This window comes from Rhinatrema bivittatum, chromosome 4 (genome assembly GCF_901001135.1).
Source record: "Rhinatrema bivittatum chromosome 4, aRhiBiv1.1, whole genome shotgun sequence".
Classification (NCBI taxonomy): Eukaryota; Metazoa; Chordata; class Amphibia; order Gymnophiona; family Rhinatrematidae; genus Rhinatrema; species Rhinatrema bivittatum.
In genome coordinates, this window is record NC_042618.1 from 206365747 (window position 1) to 206388826 (window position 23080).

Here is a 23080-nt window from a genome sequence, read left to right on the forward strand (position 1 = left end):
TTTTCTTTCTCAGCCACATTTGATGAATTACTCCAGCTTAAAGACAGAGTTTATTTTTACCAATTTATATATACCAGAATTCTGTTTTGGACTGGAGAGTGTAGCCGTCCTTACCTGTAGCACGTCGTTGTAATTTGGGACCTTCATTTTCAGTTTTTATTTTATTTTTCCTAGGAATTTCAATGTTATAAGAAAACCAAAAATAGTGGGAAAAGTCTTATAACACCCAGGAGAAAAATCTGTGCAAAAATAATTTTCCACTGATTTGTTTTTTGTTATAACATTGAAATTCCCAGGAAAAATAAAATAAAAACTGAAAATGAATGTCCATAATTTTAATATATTACTTTAAAACTATTTCAAATAGTTTTTGAAGGTTAAGTTATAGGACTCTGCTTGCCAAGAGATTTCTCTGGAGCACAGAACAAGGAGATGTCTGTGTGAAAGCAGGGCTAGGGGGTATTAAGAGATTATTTGTGCTGTTTCTGATTTGAAAACCCCATTTTTATTTTGACTCTCTCAAAAGGAAAAGGATTTGAAACAATATATGGACGACTGTGGAAACATCATGGCTATTCCAAATGTAAAGGTGAGAGCCTGAAGGGGTTTTTCTTCTCTTAACAAAATTCCTGTAACTTGAACATAAATATGCAGCTGAAGAGTATGTGAAACATAGGGGATATTGCACAGCTTGCCTGTAAATGTTAGGTAGCTCTGTATCTTGTGACACATCTCAAAATCATTCCACTAAGACCACATTTTTATCTAATGTTGTGATTCATGCATCATTTTGTACTTCAGAGCCCTTGCTTGTTCTATTTATACAGACTGATCTTGCAAGTGAACTCATTAGATCAGCCCTGTCTTGTATAATATGCCTCATTTTATTGAAGCCTGGTGAAACAGCATGCATTAACTGTTATATTGTTCATACATGGTGCATATTTATAGTTCAAAAGAAGTACAATGGATAAGACATTGCTGCTGTTGCAGAAGGTTTTTCTGAAGCGAGGCAAGATTGATGTTATCAGTGACAGTTTGACACCATTAAAGAAAGTGCCAGACTGAGTTATAAAATCTAATGTAAGAACATGGAAATGAACGTAAATATTTTTTGATTTTAGAATTATTTCCTTAAACTCCTGGCATGATTACAGCACAGGTGGAAGGCATCAATGCAGAGACATGTAAATATTCCTGCAGGCCTCTCATTTATGCTACTGATATCACAGCCTACTTTAATTTGACACTTCATTATATTGAAAGATTTCCTCGAGGGGATAATGAGCATTATGCTGAAGCTGGAGTTCATACTGTGATGCCCAATGCAGTTTTTATCTTTAAAAATAAATCCAGGTCTTTAATCACCACATGGTCTTAATGCACTGTTCCATATGATGCCGGCACGAGGATCCGCTCTTCAGATGTCTATGCTGTATTCTTGCCTTATATGTATCATAAGAACATAAGTTGTGCCATGTTAAGTCCATCAAGCCCATCATCCTGTCTCCAATAGTGGCCAATCTGGTTCACAAGTACCCAGCAGATCTCAAGGAATTGTTCTAGTCCGTATTGCTCATTCTCAAGGATAAGTAGTGGTTTTCCCAAGTCTACTCAGTTAATAGTGGTTTACGGACTTTTCCTCTAGAAACTTGACCAAACCCTTTTAAACTTAGCTATGCTAGATGCCTTGACCATATCTTCTGGCAATAAATTCCACAGCTTGATTATATGTTGAGTTAAAAATTATTTTCTCCAATTTTTTTTTTTTAATCTACTTGTTAGTGTCTTGGAGTGTCTGCTACTCTTAGTGCTATTTGAAAGGGTAAATAACCATTCCCTATTTACCTGTTCCAACCCACTCATGGTTTTATAAGCCTCTTTATCATATATCCTCTCAGCTGCTTCTTTTCCAAACTGAAGTGCCCTATCCTGTTTAACCTTTCTGCATAAATAATCTGTTCCATCTTCGACATCATTATTGTTGCCCATCTCTTATCTTTTCTGGTTCCGCTATATCTTTTTTGAGAAGTTGCAACCAAAACTGCACAATACACAAGATGTAGTCAATCCATGGATAAACACAGAGGCATTATGGTATCATCTATTCCTTTCTGAATCATTCCTAACATTCTATTTATTTTTTTGACCACCACCACACACTAAACTAAGGATTTCAGTGTATGGTCCACAGTGAGTCCAAGGTCCTTTTCCTTGATGGTGATTCCTAATATGAAAGACACGTGGCATCGAACCTTTTCAGTTATAGGTCCCGTCTTGTGGATCGTCTTACCAGAGAATCTCCGTTTTCTAACTGACTATGTTCAGTTTCAGATGAAACTTAAGACTTTGCTGTTTATGAAAATTTTTGATTAGTTTGATCCAGTTGGTGCAGGTTTTTGCAGTTGTGTTATTGTGTGCTGAATGGTATTACTTCAGTTGTTACTCACTCTTTTGTTAGTTATATTACTTGTTTTTTAGATTTTCTCTGTGATTCGCCTAGCATAGGTGTTCTGCTATAGGCAGAATGTGTTTTAAAATACAATAAACACTAATATAAGAACCCCCACATTAACAAGTTTATGACTCCTTAAGTATTAGCCAATCATAATAGGCACTACCAGCAAAATGGTGCTTTCCTAGTGTGTAGACAGATGAACTCAGGACCAGAGGGTTTATGCTCCCCTGCCAGAAGATGGAGACAGAGCATTCTGACATCACAGTATATATAACATTGCAGTTACCCCAGCTTGCCAGTATTTTCCATCTCCAGCAGATGGTGGACATGCATCTCCCTATGGGGATTGCTTTGAGCTTTTTGAAGGGAGAAATTTGAAACTATAAATTCAGGAAAAGAAAGCCCTGCTTTCCTATGGTTATACATAAAGGCCCCTCCCCCAGTTGAGAATTCCTGATGCGATTTCTGTGGTCCTTCAAAGGTGTGCCTTGGTCTGGTAGCTGGATTTCCTGGCGTGGACTTAGCTGCTAGTTCAGCTGAAAGGCAGCAGGTGCAGGAGGCCAATTGCGGCGGTGACAGCAGATGCCTTCTCCCCCCGGAGCTGGAAATCGTCTCTGTCCATCGTTCCTATTATAGGAGGTCGCCAGACTCAGTTCTACAACGAGTGGACCAGAGTTACACAGGACCAGTGGGTTCTCAGTGTGGTTAGAGACTGTTACGCTTTAGAATTTGCTCGGCCCATTTGCAAACTTTCTAATTTCCCCCTGTGGTCCTGTGAGCAAGCAGTCAGCGGTACGGGAGACCCTAGATCGTCTCCAACGCCTAGGGCAGTAATTCCAGTTCCCTCGGCGGAAATTCGCAAAGGAAGATATTCCATTTATTTTGTGGTCCCAAAGAAGGAGTTCACGTTTCATCCGATTCTCGATTTGAAAAAGGTAAAAGCAGCGCTCAAGGTGCCGCGCTTCCAGATGGAGACCTTGCAGTCAGTGATAGCGGAGGTTCACAAGGGAGACTTTCTGGCTTAGCTGGATCTCACCGAGGCCTATCTCCACATTCCCATCCATCCAGACTTGCAATGTTTCTCCGCTTCATGATTCTGGGACAGCATTTTCGGTTTCAGGCCCTTCCTTTCGGTCTGGCCACGGCCCTGCGCACTTTCACCAAGGTGATGGTGATGGTAGCAGCTGCGCTGCAGTGGGAAGGTGTTCTGGTGCACCCATATCTGGGCAACTGGCTTATCAGAGCAAAGTCGGAGGCTCTTTGTCACCAATCGGTTCGCAAAGTTCTCAATCTTCTCCAGTCCCTCAGTTGGGTAGTGAACAAGGCAAAGAGTCATTTGATCCTGACACAATCGGAGTATCTGGATGCTTGGTTTGACACCTTGGTCGGCAAAGTGTATCTTTCAGAGGAGAGAGTATTGAAACTGCAGAGTCAGGTTCGCCGGTTGTTGCAGTTATGTGTCCCGAGTCTGAGTTTATTTGCAGGTCCTGGGCTCGATGACTTCCACCCTGGAGTTGGTGTCGTGGCCGTATTCCCATCTGAGACCCTTGTAGAGGGTGCTTTTGGCTCGCTGGCAGCTGATATCCGAGGAATTTCAAATGCTGTTGCCCTTCGAGGGCAAAGCGAGAAAGATCCTTTCCTGGTGGCTTCAGACTTCCAATCTCGTTTGAGGGATGGACCGTGAGGTTCCGGATTGGATGATAGTTACTACCGATGCCAGTCTCTGTGGATGGGGAGCAGTTTGTCAGGGGCACTTAGTCCAAGGTACTTGGTCCGCAAGAGAATCTGCTTGGTCTATCAACTGGTTAGAGACCAGGGCGATCTGTTTAGCCTTACGGGAGTTTCTGCCGTTAGTCCGAGGTCAGTCAGTAAGGATTCTTTCAGACAATGCGACTACAGTGGCTTATATCAATCGGCAGAGCGGAACCAAGAGCCAAGCAGTAGCTCAGGAGGCACACAGTTGATTCTTTGGGCAGAAGGGCACCTGGAGCGCATAGCTGTGTCCCACATAGCCGGGGTCAAAAACGTTCAGGCGGACTTCCTGAATCGAACTTAGACCCGGGCGAGTGGGAATTATTGGATTCCATGATGCAACTCATTCAAGATCGATGGGGATCTCCTCATGTGGATCTCATGGCGACTCATCAAAATACCAAAGCGTTTTGTTTCTTCATTCGGAGATGTCAGCACAGGGCCGAAGGAGTCGATGCGCTAGTTCTGCTTGGCTGCAAGGGGGCCTTCTCTATGTCTTCCCCCCCCCCCCCGGGCAAGGTGTGGGCAAGGTGTTCCGTTGCATAGAAAAACGTCGTAGAGAGAGGTTGTATTGGTTGCGCTGGAGTGGCTGCAGCGTCCGTGGTTCGCTGATCTGATCAACCTGGCGATGGATGGACGGATTTGCATGTTTTCTGACCAGGCTGCTCACTTTTGTCTAGTAAAAATGATCCAAAGACAGCTGAAATAATGGGGGAAAACCATCAATTTTGTCTAGTGGCATGGCTTTTGAGAGGTGAACGTTAAGAAGTAGAGGTTATCCCAAAACTGTCATAACCACCTTATTGCAAGCCAGAAGAAAGTCCATGAATATGGCTTACATTAGAGTATGGAAGGTGTTTGATTCCTGGTGCTCTATTCATGAAGTATGATCTCTCAAGTCCTCCAATCTGGACATTTTATCTTTTCTTCAAGACTGTTTCGCTAAAAGCTTGTCTCTTAGCTCTCTTAGAGTGCAGGTGGTGGCCTTGGGCTGCCTTCGCGGTAAGATCGAGGGTTCCGCTATTTCCGCTCATCTGGATGTTGTTAGGTTCCTTAGAGGAGCAAAGAATTTGCATCCTCCAGTTAGAAGTGTTTGTCCATCCTGGAACCTTAATCTGGTCCTACGAGGTTTGTGTGTGGCGCTTTTTGAGCCCCTGCGCAGAGCATCACTGAAGGATTTCACTCTCAAAGTGGGGTTTCTCATCGCTAGATGCTCGGCTAGAAGAATTTCGGAGTTGCAAGCTTTGTCCTATTGAGACCCCTTCCTTCAAATTTCGAGTTCAGGAGTTTCGTTGAGGACAGTGCCTTCTTTTTTGCTGAAAGTAGTTTCCACATTTCATGTGAACCAGACAGTGGAGCTTCCAGCCTTTCCATCAGTAGATACATCCACTCCACACGTGAAGAAGCTTAAGCAGTTATATGTTCGGTGAGCTATATTGCGTTATCTCGAGGTGACAAATTATTTCAGAAGGTCTGATCAACATTTTGTTTTGTGGAACGGCGTGAAGCAAGGTTTCAAAGCTTCTAAGGCTACTATTGCGCGTTGGTGGAAAGAGGCGATTGGGTCTACTTATATTACAGGAGGTCATGAAATTCCGGAGGGCTTACGGGCTCATTCTTTGCGTTCACAGGTGGCCTCCTAGGCAGAAGCGCAGCTGGTATCTCCTCAGGAAATTTGCAAGGCAGCAACTTGGAAATCGCTACATACCTTTGCATGATACTATCGTTTGGATGTGAGAGATTCAGGTTCAACTTCCTTTGGCAAGAGTGTTCTGAGAGCGGGACTCTCCAGGTCCCACCCAGGCAGGCCGATACAGTAAGGAGCAGTAGGAAGAGCTGCGTTAGTGCCGGGCGCATCCGCGGTTGCCGCACGCACAGTCCGGCTCACCTACCGTTCGATACTGTATTTAAATAGCTTGCAAATGCAAGCTGCGTCCAAGAAGCGTCCGTGAAGCGTTAGGCCTGCGCAACCCATTTTACTGTATAGAGCGCTATACAGTATCCTGGGTGCGCTGGCCTAACGCTTCACGGACACGCTGGTATCTGTCATTTCAAATGTCATTTCAAATGACAGGTACCAGGAAGTGGACGGTTCTCCTATGCTCGGGATTGCCAGTCCTCTCTCCCCTCCTCCTGAAGCAAGGTGCGTAAAGCAGCCTTGCTTCGGGAGGAGGGGAGAGAGGACTGGCAGTGTAAAGCAACGAAGCGACTTACTTTTCTTACAGCCCCCCCTCAGGAGACGGACATCGGTGGAGACGGACCCCGGCTCCCCTGCCTCCCGGAGGCAGCTGCTGGCGAAGATGGATGCCTGCACGGGCGAAAGCGGCCCCTGTGCATGCAATTGGGCCACTCAAGACGTGACGTCACATGCCGTGACACCAAACGTCGTGACGTCACACCTTGAGCAGCCCAATTGCACGCACAGGGGCCGCTTTCACCCATGCAGGCATCCATCTTCGCCAGCAGCTGCCTCCGGGAGGCAGGGGAGCTGCGGTCCGTCTCCACCGATGTCCGTCTCCTGAGGGGGGGCTGTAAGAAAAGTAAGTCGCTTCGTTGCTTTACACTGCCAGTCCTCTCTCCCCTCCTCCCGAAACAAGGCTGCTTTTTTACGTGCCTTGCTTCGGAAGGAGGGGAGAGAGGACTGGCAATCCCGAGCGTAGGAGAACCGTCCACTTCGTTGCTACTCTTTTTTTTCACTTTTTCGAAAAAAATTTTTTTTTCACTTTTTCGATTTTTTCCGCTTTCGTTGCTTCGGGAGGAGGGGAGAGGACTGGGGCTGCCCCGGAGACCAGCACCCATGGACGCGGCCAGGGCAGGTGAGCGGGGGCTGGGGGAAAGTTTGCCGCCTACCCTTACCCCTGCCTCTAATGCAGGGGTAAGGGTAGGCGGTAAGTTAGCAGGTTAAACATGCGGCAAAACGGCAGGGTAAAAAAGCGATAGGGTGCGGGGCGCGCGTTACTGTATGGGAGGGAATAGCTAATTCGATCGTTTACATCTAATATACATGCCGCGGGTGGAAGGGGTTACCCGGTGATTTAAAGAGGCGGTAAGAATGGGTTAAAGCGGATAGTGTATCGCGGGATGGACTAACGCGGCCGAAAAGTGAGTAGAAAGCGGGTTAGAAGCAGGGTAACCGCGGCCGCACTTTACTGTATTGACCTGTAAGTTAGGGAGCTTTGGTACATCTCAGGAGTCTGAATTGATCCGGGTACGTACAGGGAAAGGAAAATTGGTTCTTAACCTGCTAATTTTCGTTCCTGTAGTACCACGGATCAGTCCAGAACCCGCCCGATTTAAGGAGGTGGAGAGTCACCCGCTCAGCTGTTCTTTTTATTGTGGAAGGCCATTTTGTTGGTATAGTTTAAGAAGGTTTTCATTAGTTTGGTTTTTGCAACTGTTTTTTTATTGCTTGGGTACAGATCAATACTGAGGAACTGCAGGTGGCACTAGGGTTTATCAAGCAGTGTCAGTGAAACTTTCTCCATCTGCTAGCAAGGATGCATAAACCCTGGACTGAGCCATGGTACTACAGGAACGAAAATTAACAGGTTAAGAACCGATTTTCCTTTCTCATTACCAAGCAGCGATAAAGCTGTAGGACCTATCAGCATTCAAGCGCTGAAGAATATTAAATGGTAACAACATGGGGTATTGTTCTGAAATTTGGCAGGTCAGTATATCCATTGTACCAAACAAACCCCTCAGTTCGGTAGCACAGAGAAAATAGTCTATGTGACTATAGGTAACATATTGCTGAGAGTAACATGTATAGACCCTACTGGTTGGGTACTGACCCCTCCACACATCAATCAGCCCCAGAGATGACATTAAATACTACACCCTGAGCAACTGACCCCTGTCCTTTCTACCAGCCGAGGAACTATCCATAGAAGGTTTCAGACATTCATAGCGGAAAGGGATTGGAATGTAAGGGGCCAGTGAAAACCCCTCCAAACTCAGCCATCATTTGGCCCATAAACATTAACCAGCACAAATCTCTTACCATAAAGGGAATATTCAAGGGCACGAAAACGACCATCTGGGTCTGTTAGAGACTTAGTGACATCCAGCAGGCAATCCTTGTGAATAAGAATACTCACTCCTGTACTCTTACTTTTAAATGAAGAAAAGACTATCTGCCCCACCAATACTTCACCAGTTTGGTATGTTCTAAGTCAGAGGGGTGCATTTCCTCTAAGAAGGCAATCATAAGCCCCTTGTCTCTTCTGGAAGTTCAAAATCCTCTTCTTTTTAGTTGGGGTACCAATTCCATACACGTTAAGGGAAACAGTATTTATAGGTTTACTCATCCTTGACATATAAAAGCAATACTTTACCCACTATCCTGCAGCACTGCACCCCTGTTTTAACTTTATTAACCAACAAATTTGGAACCAAGACCCAACCTACCCCCTTAAACCAAACTCACTTTCCCTCCCCAAAGCAGCCTGCTAAAATGTTCAGCTTCCTTAAAAGCAAGGGGTTTCCCCCACAACTTCCCCTAAGCATTCCCTTGTCAATACTGCGGACCTGAAACTCCATCCCATTCCCCCAACACTGTAACACTGGGCGGAGGAATACCCAAGACCCAGTCAGTCTCTATGTTGCAATAGTTATATACACCCTTACTTGCTTCTAAACAACAAATATACGAAAAACACATATCCACTCCCTCCCCCACCATCCAGAACCCTTCCCCCCAGTGGCATAGCCAGAATTGATTTTTCGTTGGGCACAAGGTTAACATGGGTGGGCTGAGGGCATGCAGGTCTGAAACCTACTAGTTGTATTCTTATTCATAAATAATGCCATATACTGCACCCTGCAATGGTTTTCTAAGTAGTTTGCAACAGCCATTATGCATCATGCATGAAACTTTAAAATATTTTACCTCAGTTATTTCAAGCACTTACCAGCATTAAAAAGTCCTTATTAATCTGTATGAATGTATTTTATATTTATTGCAGTTATAAATGTACAAGTATATCAGGTAAAAAGTAAAGAAAAACAATCAGGTAATAAAACAATCATGTAATAAAACAAAAATGTATGTATTCTTTCATGAATCCTCTTTGCAGAAAGCCAGAAATCATCATAACTACAATAAAATATCATAAATCATCAGAGTAGGTGCAGAGCATAGCTAGGATAAGTCACATTACAACTAACATGAAAAAAATTTTCAGATTCTGGTGTCACCTCAGTAAACATTATCCCACCACTTCTATTTTGTGAAGTAACACAAACTCCTGCAAAGAAAGAGACATCTAAAATCTTGCCATTCCATACAGTCACAGCACTGACTCTCAGGATTCAAATAACAGCAACCTTATGAAAAAGCAGCAATGCAAATACTACACCAGGCCCTAGAACATTAATACATCACCTGCTGGAATAACAGAACAAGCTGGACTACTCCAGAGAAACTACATGTGAGCAGAAATACTGCACGTCAGTCATACACACACAGACAAAACAGAGACCGACCTTTACCTAATATACAAATTAGAAACTATAATTTAGAAACAGAAACATGCAGACAAAACTGAAATAGCCCGAGAAACTAGACTCTGAACAGTAGAATACTGAAGAAAGAACAAAATATAAAGATATAAGAAATGCACATTCCCAAAGATGGCATATTCAAATTGCTAAAATCTCAAAATATATATATATTTTATTTTTTTTTACTTTTGTTGTCTTATCTTTGTAGTTTTCTAATCAGTTGGTTCTGGTCTCTTTTCACAGTTATCCCCTGTTGCTCATTTCCTAAATCCTTTTCAGTGTCTCTCTTCTCCTACTGTCTTCTTCCCTTCCTCTCTCTCTCTCTCTCTCACACACACACACTCTCTCTCTCTCTCCCTCACACACACAAGTTCTCACTCTCATATCTCTCAACCCTCCACAAGCTCACATTCTCTATACACATACACACAAGCTCTCACTCTACATGCTCAATAATACACTCACACACAAGATCTTACTCTCTAACCCCCCCCCCACAGCTCCCATTCTTATACACACACACACACACATTCAAGCTACCATTCTCACCCACACATACACACATCCAGGCTGGTCCCTGGATATGCCAACAGCCGCTCAACCGTCAGTTTCCCCCACCTGTCCTCCTCCCAAAGAGCCCAACAACAAACTTTCTGTGAAGAGAAAAAAGAAAGACCCTCTCCACTCCATCTCCCTGCTTTTCCCCAGCCCCCAAAATGCCTGTATTATATGCACTTAACAGCCCCCCCTTTTATATGCCTTATAAAGACCCTATTTAGAAAAGAGCAAGTACAAAAAGGATATATGGTGTGGTCATATCAAATCCTGCACTGGCCTCTGCTCGCTCTCATTCCTTAATTTGTTGAATAAAGGTAGCAACAGCCTTTGCGTCTGTAAGGAATTTAGGCTGGACCCCTATGTTCCATTGTCGGGCTAGGTAAAGCAGAGCATAGGAGACACCACAATTGTGCAGCTCCTGCTTCACATCAACAAAACTCTGCCATTTCTTCTGAACTTCCATGAAAAGTCCTGGAAAAAATACAGTTTTTGCGCCTGTAAGAGCCTTCTTTTTTCCATCTACAAGCCTCGAGCTCCCAGGCCTTGTCGTGATATCGGTGAAGCTAAAGTATCAGTGCTCTAGGGCGTTGTCCTTCAGCTGGGGTAGGAGCTAGGGCATAGTGTGTGATATCAATTTTAAGCACGCCATTTTTACATTCCAGGTCGAGCATCTCCGGTATCCATCATGCTAAGAACCCTGATGAATCTCCTCCCTCTGTCTTCTCCAGATTCCCCACAATCCGCAGATTATTGCGTCTGCCCCTGTTCTCTAAGTCATACATTTTTCTTCCATCCATGTGAGAGACTGACCCTGTTTTCTCCTATAGCCCTGTGTAGGACCAGGCCCACCTTAAATCCACTAGTAAGAGAATGCTTTGTGGGCAGGACCCTGCCGAGCAGGAAGGGCTCTGAAAGCGGGACCACATAGTGGGAAATAAGTTTGTGAGCCCAGCTGAGATTGAGAGGCCCCGTGTCTCCAGGAGTAGGAGCTCCTGACCCTCTCTGGCTAGTTTGAGTTGGAAAGAATACTGCCAAAGTAGGCACTTGTTATGAATATTGTTTTGCTGTTTGAATTAATAAAGTAAAATTGTGTAAGAAAAGGCTAGATTCAGTGTGCTAACTGCTGGAGCTCAGAGGACATTGCTTAGCCAGTCCTGACAGAAAGTGTCATGCTTGGGATTTCTTTTCTAAAACCTGGTGCAGAGAAAAGCCCAAAGACTCCAGATGGAAGGAAGAAAAGTTTGTTGTGTGGTCTGCCAGTAGCAGTGGAAGGCAAAAGGGTGTGGCTCAAGGAGTGCACAGAAGCCAAGCAGCGCTATTAGGACTGCAGAACACAGAGGAAAAAAAGAAAAGAGAAGAGTGAAACTACCTTTAAAGCGGCCGGTGGGGCCTGGAGAGAAGCAAGTTTAGATTTTCTGTGGCCTAAAGAGACAAACTTTGGCCAAAGTTAGGGCCTGAATCGAAGTATAGTAAGAGCTGGTGATGCAGGTTTTTTTTTTTTTCGTTTTTTTTTCCCCCTTTTTGAAAAAAAAAGTAGCAGAGAGAAAAGCCCACAGTTGTGCTCAGGGCTAAAACAAGGTGTGGCCCCAGCAGAAACTGAAACTGCTAAAGTGTGCACAGGGCGTGGCCTTCAGCAATAAACTCAGGCTCAGAAGAAGAGAAAAGAAAAATACCAGAATGCAGCAGTCTGGAAGCATGACTGAAGGAAGTTTGCAAGAAGCAATTCAGAGACTCCTGGAAGGGCAAAGAAAGTATGAGGAGAGCCTCAGACAGAGCCAGCTGTCTTGGGATATAATTAAAAAGATCCTGGAAGCACACAATGCTCTTCTTGGCACCTATACAAAGGAGAGCTTGCGCTGCCTGGGAGTAGAGAGAAGCACTGGCAATCAACCTAAGAGAGCCACTGCAGAAAACTCAGAAGGAGCACAGCAGCTGAGGGATGTACCTGACAGTAGCTCAAGCCTACAGTGGGAGTCCGTGTCAGGAAGCTTGGGAAGCAACAACCCAGCTCAGGCCATAGCAGACCAAGAGGGTCATGAGCCCACAATGAAGAATGCAACTGAGCAGGAGAAGTGCCAAGGGCTAAAGTCTGCAAGGACTGTGTTGAAGGCAACAGAGAGCACATGGTGGAGCTTTATAACCTTGCTGGGAAGCGGCAATCCAGAATGAACAGAAGGGGGGTGGTATAGATTGGCCTGCGGGATGCAGCACTGATTGGCCTGGGGTGGTCCAGCAGAAAAACCAGATAGAGCCTCTTCTGAGACTCCAGAGGGAGGTACCTCCAAGACCCCAGTGGGAAGGGCCACAGAGACTTCAGAATGAGGCTCAGCAAAGACCCCGGATGGAGGTGCCGTAGAGCCCCCAGAGAGAGGCACTATGGAAAACCCAGAGGAGGAAACCACAAAGAGCCCAGGAGGAGATGCTGTGGAGATCACAGAGGACGAAACTGCAGAGACCCCAGAGGGAGGAACTGCAGAAACTCAAGAAACAGGGACTACAGAGGAGCCAAGGAGTGGCACTGCAAAGAAGACACCCGATACCAGGAAGCACTCACTGCTGAAACCAGAGAAACCAGCACTTGATGTCCTCCAGCCAGTCCAAGAAGTTCCGTCGGGGTGGAATTTGAACCCAGAGCCAACAAAGGACTCAGTAAAAACACTGGGGGTACACACTGTGCGAATGGCACACTGGGTGGTGGTTGTATTGCTGACTAGGGTAACCTTACCAGATGGGGTGTTTAGGACCCTAGAATCCCAGGCCCAAGTCTAATTGGCGAGAAGCCAGATGAGGGAGAGTTGCGATGTAAAGCACTTCCTTGGTTAGACTCCAGGGGGCGTGAGGACCGTTGGGCCAGTGGGCTCAAGCTGAGGGGAGGGCTATATGAGAGAGTGTCCCTATTTTCCCCTATAAACCTGTGTAGGACCAGGCTAGATGCCTGGTCCACCTTAAATCCCCTAGTAAGAGAATGCTCTGTGGGCAGGCCTCTGCTCAGCAGGAAGAGCTCTGAGAGCGGGACCATATAGAGGGGAATATTTGTGAGCCCAGCTGAGGCTCTGTGCCTCCAGGAATAGGAGCTCCTGACCCCCTCTGGGTAGTTTGAATTGGAAAGAATACTGCCAAGGTAGGCACTATTTGTGAATATTGTTCTGCTGTTTGAATTAATAATAAAGTAAAATTGTATAAGAACTGTCTGGAGTCAGCGTGCTAACTGTTCCAGCCTAGAGGACATTGCTTGGCCAGTCCTCACTATCCACTTATGAACACATTCCAATACATCCAGGTGCCTGCTGGCCGAGGTGAGGAACATATCTGTATCTTCCATATGTTCCATCACTGTATAAAGTCTTGCATTCGTCTCCCCCATAGTAGAGACTAATTGGCCAGCTCTGTTTATGACAGATTCCAGCTTGGCCTCTATGCTTTCATAGATTTTGTCCCCCAGTTGCTTCATAACAGACTTCACTGCCTCGACCATTTCAGTCAGCCGGGGAGCTTCAGGGATGGCCTCATCTTCTAACGCTATATCTTCCGCGCTGACCATTTTTTCCGATTGGGCTTTTCTGTACAATTTCTTTGGACATACTGCTTATTCTCCCCAAAACAAGAGAAGCAATTTCTTAAGAACATAAGAACATGCCATACTGGGTCAGACCAAGGGTCCATCAAGCCCAGCATCCAACAGTGGCCAATCCAGGCCATACGAACCTGGCAAGTACCCAAAAACTAAGTCTATTCCATGTTACAATTGCTAGCAATAGCAACTGTATCAGACTACCTCGAAGACCACAAAATCCTGTTCCGTACTCAATACGGCTTCCGAAAATCATTAAGTACTGAATCACTACTCATATCCCTGACAGATTACCTCATCATGGGCCTCGATAAAGGTCATGCCTACTTACTGATCCTCCTGGACCTCTCGGCAGCTTTTGATATGGTTAACCACTCCATCCTCCTAAATCAGTTAGCTAACATCGGCATAACAGGCACGGCACTGGCCTGGTTCAAAACATTCCTTAGGAACAGAGGCTACAAGGTCAAAATACATAACAAAGAATCTCAGCGTTATCCTTCATCTCTAGGATTTCCGCAGGGCTCTTCCCTCTCACCCACGCTCTTTAACATTTACCTTCTCCCTCTCTGCCAGTTGTTAACCAAACTGAACCTAAAACACTTTCTATACGCCAATGATGTCCAGATAGTCATTCCCCTTAAAGAATCCTTCACAAAAACTCTAGAATTCTGGGAAAAGTGCCTTCTAGAAATCAACAGCCTCCTCTCCAGTCTAAACTTAATTCTAAACTCTTCAAAGAGCGAACTCCTTCTCATATCCCCGGAAAACAGTAACATCACTACAAATCCACCAGCCAACTTACAGACATCTCAAGTAAGAGACCTAGGAACTATCATTGATAATCGGCTAAACCTAAAATCATTTATTAACCAAACTACTAAGGACTGCTTTCATAAACTTCATGTCCTAAAAAGAATAAAACCACTTTTCCACTCGCACGACTTCAGAACAGTCCTGCAAGTAATAATCTTCTCTAAGTTAGATTATTGCAACTCTTTATTATTAGGTCTACCCTCATCTCACACTAAACCTCTTCAGACAGTTCAAAACACGGCAGCCAGAATATTGACAAACACAAGGAGAAGAGATCACATATCTCTAATTCTCAAAGACCTACATTGGTTGCCAATTCACTATAGAATCATATATAAGTCCAGTACCTCTATCTACAAAGCTATCCATCAACACTCTCCACTTAACCTGCAAATCCCATTCAGAAAACATACCTCCTCCAGACCCATCAGAGAGTCCTATAGAGAATCTCTACAGGTACCACACCCCAAAACCTCTTGGCATATAACTTTCAGAGACAGGGCATTCTCCACAGCAGGACCACCTCTATGGAACTCCATTCCACCGGATCTGCGACAGGAACCCTGTCTTCCAACAGTCAGGAAAAGACTCAAAACGTGGTTATTTAAGAAAGCCTTTCCAGACCCCATCTGAACCTTAACTCACTTTCAGACCTTACCTTAACATGATGATCAATATCATTGCGAAACTCCATTACTTAGTAAATACCATACATTTGTAAATTTGTTCTTTCGGTTAATTTCCTATCGACTTTTCATTGCTCCCAGTTGTGTATTTCCCTGTTTTATTGTAACTGCAACGTTTTCGATCCGCACCTGTTAATGTTCTTATTGTATCTTACACCCCTTGTTATTTGTAAACTGGCATGATGTGATACCTTTCGCGAATGCCGGTATAGAAAAACACTAAATAAATAAATAAATAATGGCTATTTTCTAAGTCAACTTAATTAATAGCAGGTAATGGACTTCTCCTCCAAGAACTTATCCAATCCTTTTTTAAACACAGCTATACTAACTGCACTAACCACATCCTCTGGCAATAAATTCCAGAGTTTAATTGTGAGTTGAGTAAAAAAGAACTTTCTCCGATATTAGTTTTAAATGTGCCACATGCTAACTTCATGGAGTGCCCCCTAGTCTTTCTGTTATCTGAAAGAGTAAATAACCGATTCACATCTACCCCTTCTAGACCTCTCATGATTTATCAGACGAGCTAACCAGGAGTGTGACCGCACGCTATCACTCCATCACATGACTCTCCCACTAAGCTTTTACTGTAGGGATGATTTTAACAAGGCTATATGTGGTGTGTTTTATAGCATCCATATCACTTAGCATTGAGTCCAAAAAGTTCCATTTTGATCTCATCAGACCACAAAAACTTTCTTCCACATGCATGCAGTGTTCCCTAAGTGTTCTTTTGCAATGAGGTACTAAGCAATGTACAATTTAAACATTCATAATATAGAGTACAAACAAGAATAGCAATACAACATCTGACAAACAAAACTACTGCCAGTAAATTTCTGCCCAAGGGACAGGTTGAGATTGCTAATCAAAGGCAAGTCTGAACAAGGCTGTTTTGAGCAGTAGTTTGAATTTCATCAAGCATTTTGTGCAGCAAACAGCTTTTCTTCAGTGTTTTCCCCAGTTTCATCCAGAGACCTCTCTACTTCTTTTAAAATAATCATAAGCCTTGTAATGATCTTCCGTAGCAATTTCCTTATGGCTACTGACTTTGGAGAAACAGCCTTATCACAGCAGTCTCTTGGTGGTGCCAAATTGTTTGTACTTTACAATGATAGACCCGACCAAAGGGATATTCAGACACATTGACATTTCTTAGAGCCTTGCCCAACCTGTAGCTTTGAATAATGTTATCCTGGAGTTCTTTTGGCAGCTCCTTATTCAGCATGTTTTGATCTTTGCTCTAATTCACTTCATTCAACAGAAGCAATTTGATTCTTCATCTAGGAGTATTCAAATTAGCTCAACCTCTGTGATTAGACATAAGCGGGCTTTATTTAATTTATTATGGGCCTTATTAAGGCAGTTTTTTGAACTAGAGCTAATTTGGGCCTGCTACAACAAAGGCTGTAAGACTTATGCAATCAAGACTTTTTGTTTTATATTACAGGAATTACATTTGGAATGTTTTATTGTTTTCTCATTCTGAAAGTGGAGTGTGTGTTGTGCAGATCAGTAAAACCAATTCTTACTTTAATGCATTTAATTTGTATTTACAGACAACAGAATGTGAAAAATGTTCAATGGCATGAAGTCTTACAAGGCACAAATATTTATAGATATATATGTATATACTGTATTTTTTTTTACCCAAGAAATTGGCATATTTACAGATTTCTGCATTAGTAGTAACTGTTTTGTCCTATTAATAACATTTCTTCTCCTGTCATGTCTTCAGATCTTCTTATTCCAGTTGTTACGGGGCTTAGCCTATTGCCACAGGCGGAAAGTTCTTCATCGGGACCTCAAACCCCAGAATCTTCTCATTAATGAAAAGGGGGAGCTAAAGCTAGCAGACTTTGGTAAGGAAAAATGTTTTTTGTTTTATTTTCTACACTTCTAGAAAGATGCAGCCTGATAACTTCCACACCTGGAATCAGAAGACCCGTGGGGACCACAGTAGTCCCAATATATTACACAGTGTATCATATCTGAGGCAACTTTAGAGACTAAGGTTATCATCTGTATCAGGGGTGGCCATCTCCAGTCCACAAGAGCCACAAACTGGATAGTTTCTGGATATTCACAGTGAATATGAATTAGTTAAATTTGCATGCACTGCCCCTATTGTATGCAATTATATCTCATGTGTATTCATTATGGAAAGGCCGAAAACCAGGCCTGTTTATGGCTCTTGAGAACTGGACTTGGCACCCCTGATCTCTCTCTCTCTATCTATCTATAAAAGGTTTGTGATGGTCGGTCAGTCAGTCATACTATCATGTCTGTCTGTGGACACCAGGTGGCACCCAGAAGATGCACCATGCAAAGACAATATGCTCCATCTGCAAAGCTCTGTCTGTCAGGCTCTTCTCTTAATTTGGCAATACATTAAAACCCGAGCAACAGCAGATACTTTTCACTAATATGCTCTGTCTGCAAAGCCTTGTCTCTCACGCTCCCATGCACAGGCATAAGCAGGCACAGGATCTGGTAGACAGACACAGGCACAATTCCATATACAGATACCCATACACACAAGCGTAGACACATTCACACACACAGGTTCGCCCACATGCACATTCATAAACACACACTCCCCCACACGCCACATTCTCACTCACAGGCTCCCATGCACACACATTCACACATCCAAGCTTACACACACACACAGACTCACATATACAGGCTCCCACTCATACAAACACATAATCAGGCTCTCTCACACACACACACACTCACACTTACACTCACACTCTTCCTCAGCCACTGCCAGATCCATTCTTCATCCGATACAGGATGGGATACACAACAGCTGACTTCTTCTTTGGCTGCTGCAGGATGGGGACCCATGGCAGCACCTTTCCTCTTTTGGCCACCGCAGGATGAGAACTACAGTAGCTGTCCAGGTCTCTTCAGCTGCCACAGGATGGAGTCCCATGGTAGCTGGCAACAGAAGATGTCTAATAAAATGTCAGTGTAGAGAAGTTCTCTAAGTTTCTATATGCTTTCTGTTAATTATTTACTAAAATACAACAGTATATATCATTTATCACTTTTGTTTCAATTTTAAAATGTAGATCTGTTATGGACCACACAACCCAAGCAACGCCAGGCACTTTTTTTTAGTCTCTACTGACCTTACAAGCCAGGGATTTTGTACACTGTGTTCATTGTAGAATACACATACATAAGAAAATATGCAGGGGAAGTGATTTTGCCTCCGCACAAATAATTTAGAGACTAGGAAAGATATATTTATTCACATGTGAGAAATGATAAACATTTTGTAAACTGCTTCTGTTTTGCTGTTCTTGAAATTATTCCAGTGAACTTGTTTGAGTGTTGTATTTTGTTCAAGCAAGAGAATGCATCCGAGGGAACCCTGTAAGAACATGGTATAGGGAGGAAAACAAATCCTCTTCTATACCCGTAGCAGTACAGTACCCAGGGGTCAGGAGAAAGGGCCACCAATATTTCTGTTCCCTCCCCTGCCAGTTTCTCAAGGACCCATTTATTTTAAACCAGGCACCCTCTGTCCCAAACAGATTTGCCTTTCTCAACTTTAGTGACTTCACCCTCTATAACATCAAAATTACTCTAGCATGTCTATGAAATGTCATCTTTCTGTCTGGGAAAAAAAAAGTCACAAGTAGCCCCTCACTATGACTCACTGGCTTGCTAGAATAACATTATTCAGTTTATAGCATGTGTTAACTTTTTTTTGTGTGTGTACTATGCTTTTAGGTTTGGCCAGGGCGAAGTCAGTACCTACTAAAACATACTCCAATGAAGTAGTGACTCTGTGGTATCGACCTCCAGATGTCTTACTTGGTTCAACGGAATACTCCACCCCAATTGATATGTGGTGAGTATAATGTGTTAGGCTACTCTCTTGGGTGGGACTTAAGAGAAGTAAGCACCTTTTTTTAAACACAGGGACAGTAACTGTCAAAGCTCCATACATGTGCACACATTCATCGCCCACACCCAGGGATGCAGCTATTTTATAACATATTTGCATATATGTGTGCATGTTATAAAATAGCCTGGCCGTGCGCACATGTGCTCAGTTTTAAGTTGACATGCCTGTGTATGCAAATCCCTCTTCTACCACATAATTGGGGGGATTTTAAACAACTGTCTGCTGAATACTTGATCTACCCCAAAATTTAAATGTAAACTTTAAAGTAAATATGAACAAACATCTACTGTACAGTGTTCCAGACATAATAAAAATCAAATTTAAGGTATACAAGAATATTAATAACCCTCATCACATCTTAATTCACCCTCCCTTCCTACCCAACCAACCCTACCCTCTTCCCTACAAATAATTACTATTTCCACTATGTCTTCCTATAAAGCACAAAGGATATTACATAAACTTACTAAAGTTGTCTCAGTAAGTCAAAATATTATTGATATTTGCTATATTATGGGAAATTGACCATTTTACTAATTAACATTTCTATAGCACTACATGACATACGCAACGCTCACTTCTAGCTATTGGAGAAAGAAGTTCCAAATTGGCAGAAACATTTTTTTGCATTTGAGATGATTCCAAGTTCTTCATCTGTATCAGCATATGGAGTGCATTTCTCCAAGCTCAATAAGAGGAGTAGATTTTTGCTCTTTCTAAACCCAAGGAATCCCTTTCTTCCCCACTAGATAGGCTTTTCGAATAACAAGAGATAAATGTTTCACTTTAATTCCAAAAGAGGGAGAATCATAAAAAAGAAAAACCACCTGGGCAAAATTTAACTCTACTCCCAAAATTTAAATATAAATACAGTAAAATATTCAGAATAAGTTATCCCTCAATAGTCTTCACTTTCATTCATTATTTAATACGGCATTCAAGCAAAAGTTCAATTGGAATTGGACAACAAAACAAACATTTCAAACTGGCCTGTTTCAGCTGAACACTTGCTTGAATGCCATGTTGAATAATGAAGGAATGTGAAGACTATATATACCAATGGATAACTTACCCTGAGGCAGGACTTATTTCTAAAACAGCTTCTGTTAGGTGCTGGGTCTGGTGGTAATCTTCTTTTATCATCATTTTTAACATTTTTAATTACTTTTTAAATAGAGTATTTTAAGAATGGTTTTGGATATTAAAAATTTAGGGGTAGATTATTACTTATTGAATGAACACTTGCTAGTGCTTCAACCAGCAGTTGTACGACTGCCCCATTAATTGGCTATTCTTAATATTTACAATTAAATTGTCAGTTGGCAGTGTTTTGAAGTGTGTATGTTGTGAATGCTTATCCCTTGTCCATTTCAAAAGTATACATGACTAAGGAGAAATTTAAATTTAGCTGTTCATTTCCTTTCCTTTATTACTGTTACACCAGTCTAGAATGATTGGGTTATGTTCCCCTTCCAGCAGATGGAAACAGAGCACATGACTTTTTCTATGACATCATCACTACTTACATGTAGTGCAGTGACAGTTAAGGGCAGTATTCTCATGACAAAGCTGTTATGAATCCGGATAGGATTGTGGACCCTTGGCCCGAGGTGGAGTTAGCGCAACCTGAGAAGGAGAGCCCCCACAGGTCTCCACCATCGGGAGACGAGGCCAGAGAGACGCAGGAGCCAGCTGGAGCTTCGCCACTACTAACCCAATTTCCCCGCGGATTGAGCCCTTGGGTGCCGGGGCCGGCTTGACTTAGGTGGGCCCCTGGGATGACTGGAGATGACAAGGTAATCGTCAGGAGGTGAAGTGGAATCCGGAGTGGAGCAGAAGGAGAAGAGCAGAGAATACCACCGTCCAAATCCAAACAACGGTAGCGGAGAGAAGGCCAATGACTTCAGGAGCGAGATGTGGAAGGAGTTGTGAATTTTCAAGGATGATGGTAACCGGAGCTGGTAGGTCACCAGGCCTAGCTGACGGAGCACCGGAAAGGGGCCGATGTAGTGTGGAGCCAGGCGCATGGATGGAAGCTTCAAGCGAATGAACTGCGTGCTGAGTCAGACTTTGTCACCAGGCGGAATTGAGGAGTGGGTCTCTGATGGGCATCCGCGTTCCGCTTGGCTAAGCAACCAGCCTCTTGTAACGTTCCCAAAGACGATGCAACGTTCCCAAAGACGATGCAACTCCTGCACTGTTAACTGTGCTGTTGGTGAGGGAACTGTCAGCAGTAACGGTAGCAGCGGAAGCGGTTGCCTTCCATAGACTATTTGGAAGGGTGAAGATTTAGTGCTGGCAGAGACGGAGTTGAGAGCGAACTGGGCCCAAGGTAACAATGCGGCCCAATCACTCTGTTTGAGATTAACATAAGCACGGAGGAATTGTTTCAAGGTACGGTTAGTTCTCTCCAATTGGCCATTTGCTTGCGGATGGTAGGCGGTGGTGAAATCCAGTGAGATATCAAACGTTTTGCAGAGTGCTCTCAAAACTTGGCTGTGAATTGAGTACCACAGTCAGAGACTAGATGTTTGGGGAGCCCATGGAGGCGGAAGATGTTTCGGACAAAAAGTTGCGTGAGTTGTGGAGCGGACAGAAGGCCTCGCAGTGGTACGAAGTGTGCCATTTTGGAGAAACGATCTATCACTATCCAAATGGTGGTTTTGCCCTCAGAGTGGCAGGTCCACAATAAAATCTGTGGTGATATGCATCCAGGGCTCTTTGGGAGCCGGTAGTGTCTGCAGTAAGCTCCACGGTCGACCGGGCGGCGTCTTCTGTTGGGCACATATGTGACAGGCATCCACGTAATCCTGAACGTCCCTTCTCATGGCGGGCCACCAGTAGAACCGCTGGATAGAGGCTAAGGTGCAGGCTCGCCCAGGATGTCCTGGGCCCATCAGAGAACTTTCTCGCAAAGTCTGCGAGGCACGACAGTCTTCCCAAGTGGTACCATAATGGTGGTGATGAGCTGGACCCGAGCGGGGTCAATGATATGGCTCAGTGGCTCGGGGGTGTCGTCCGGAATAAATGAGCGGGAAAGGGCATCCGCGTTGATGTTTTTGGTCGCAGGTAGGTACCGCAAAATAAAATTGAAGCGAGTGAAGAAAAGGGCCCATCAGGTCTGCCGGGGATTCAGGAGTTGGACTTGGTGCAGGTACTCCAAATTTTTGTGGTCAGAGTATATTGTGATGCAATGTTGAGCTCCCTCCAGCCAGGGACGCCACTCCTCAAGGTGAGTTTTATGGCTAATAACTTTGTCCCTAATGCCGTAATTTCTCTCCGCGGGAAGGAATCGTCTCGAAAAGAAGGAGCAGAGATGCAGGGTCCCGGTGGAAGAGTGTTGACTTAAGCCAGCCCCTACTCCCTCAGAAGAGGCGTCCACTTCTACGATGAAGAGCTTTTGGGGATCTGGGTGCTGGAGACAGTGCTCACTGAGGAATGCAGCTTTTAGGTGACGGAAAGCTTTCTGGGCTGCGGGTAGCCATTGCCTGGGGTTTTCCCCTTTACGTGTCAGGGCCGTCAGAGGTGCAGTCAAGGTGGAGTAGTTGTGTATGAAGCTCTGATAGTAATTGGCAAAGTCAAGGAATCTTTGTAGGGCCTTGAGATTGACCAGCTGGGGCCACTTCTGAATGTTGGAGAATTTTTCTGGGTTCATTTGGAATCCGTGTTTAGATACGATGTAGCCGAGGAAGGGCAGGCTCTCCCTTTCGAAAGAATACTTCTCCAACTTGGCAAATAATTGGTGGTCCCAGAGGCGTTGAAGGACCCGAAGAACATCCCAAAGATGAGTTTGAAGATCACGAGAG

The 23080-nt window shown here is 44.0% G+C and overlaps 1 protein-coding gene across 5 annotated transcripts in view; it reads left to right on the forward strand.

Annotated features, from left to right (window-relative positions):
- Nucleotides 1-23080, forward strand: part of LOC115090469 (cyclin-dependent kinase 17-like) — a 434720-nt gene that overhangs the window by 340520 nt on the left and 71120 nt on the right. For all 5 annotated transcript variants that reach the window (XM_029599597.1, XM_029599598.1, XM_029599599.1 and 2 more), the window contains 3 exons: nucleotides 527-589; nucleotides 17088-17211; nucleotides 19097-19217. In XM_029599597.1, the coding sequence (XP_029455457.1) occupies nucleotides 527-589; nucleotides 17088-17211; nucleotides 19097-19217 (308 nt within the window). The remainder of the gene's footprint in view (nucleotides 1-526; nucleotides 590-17087; nucleotides 17212-19096; nucleotides 19218-23080) is intronic.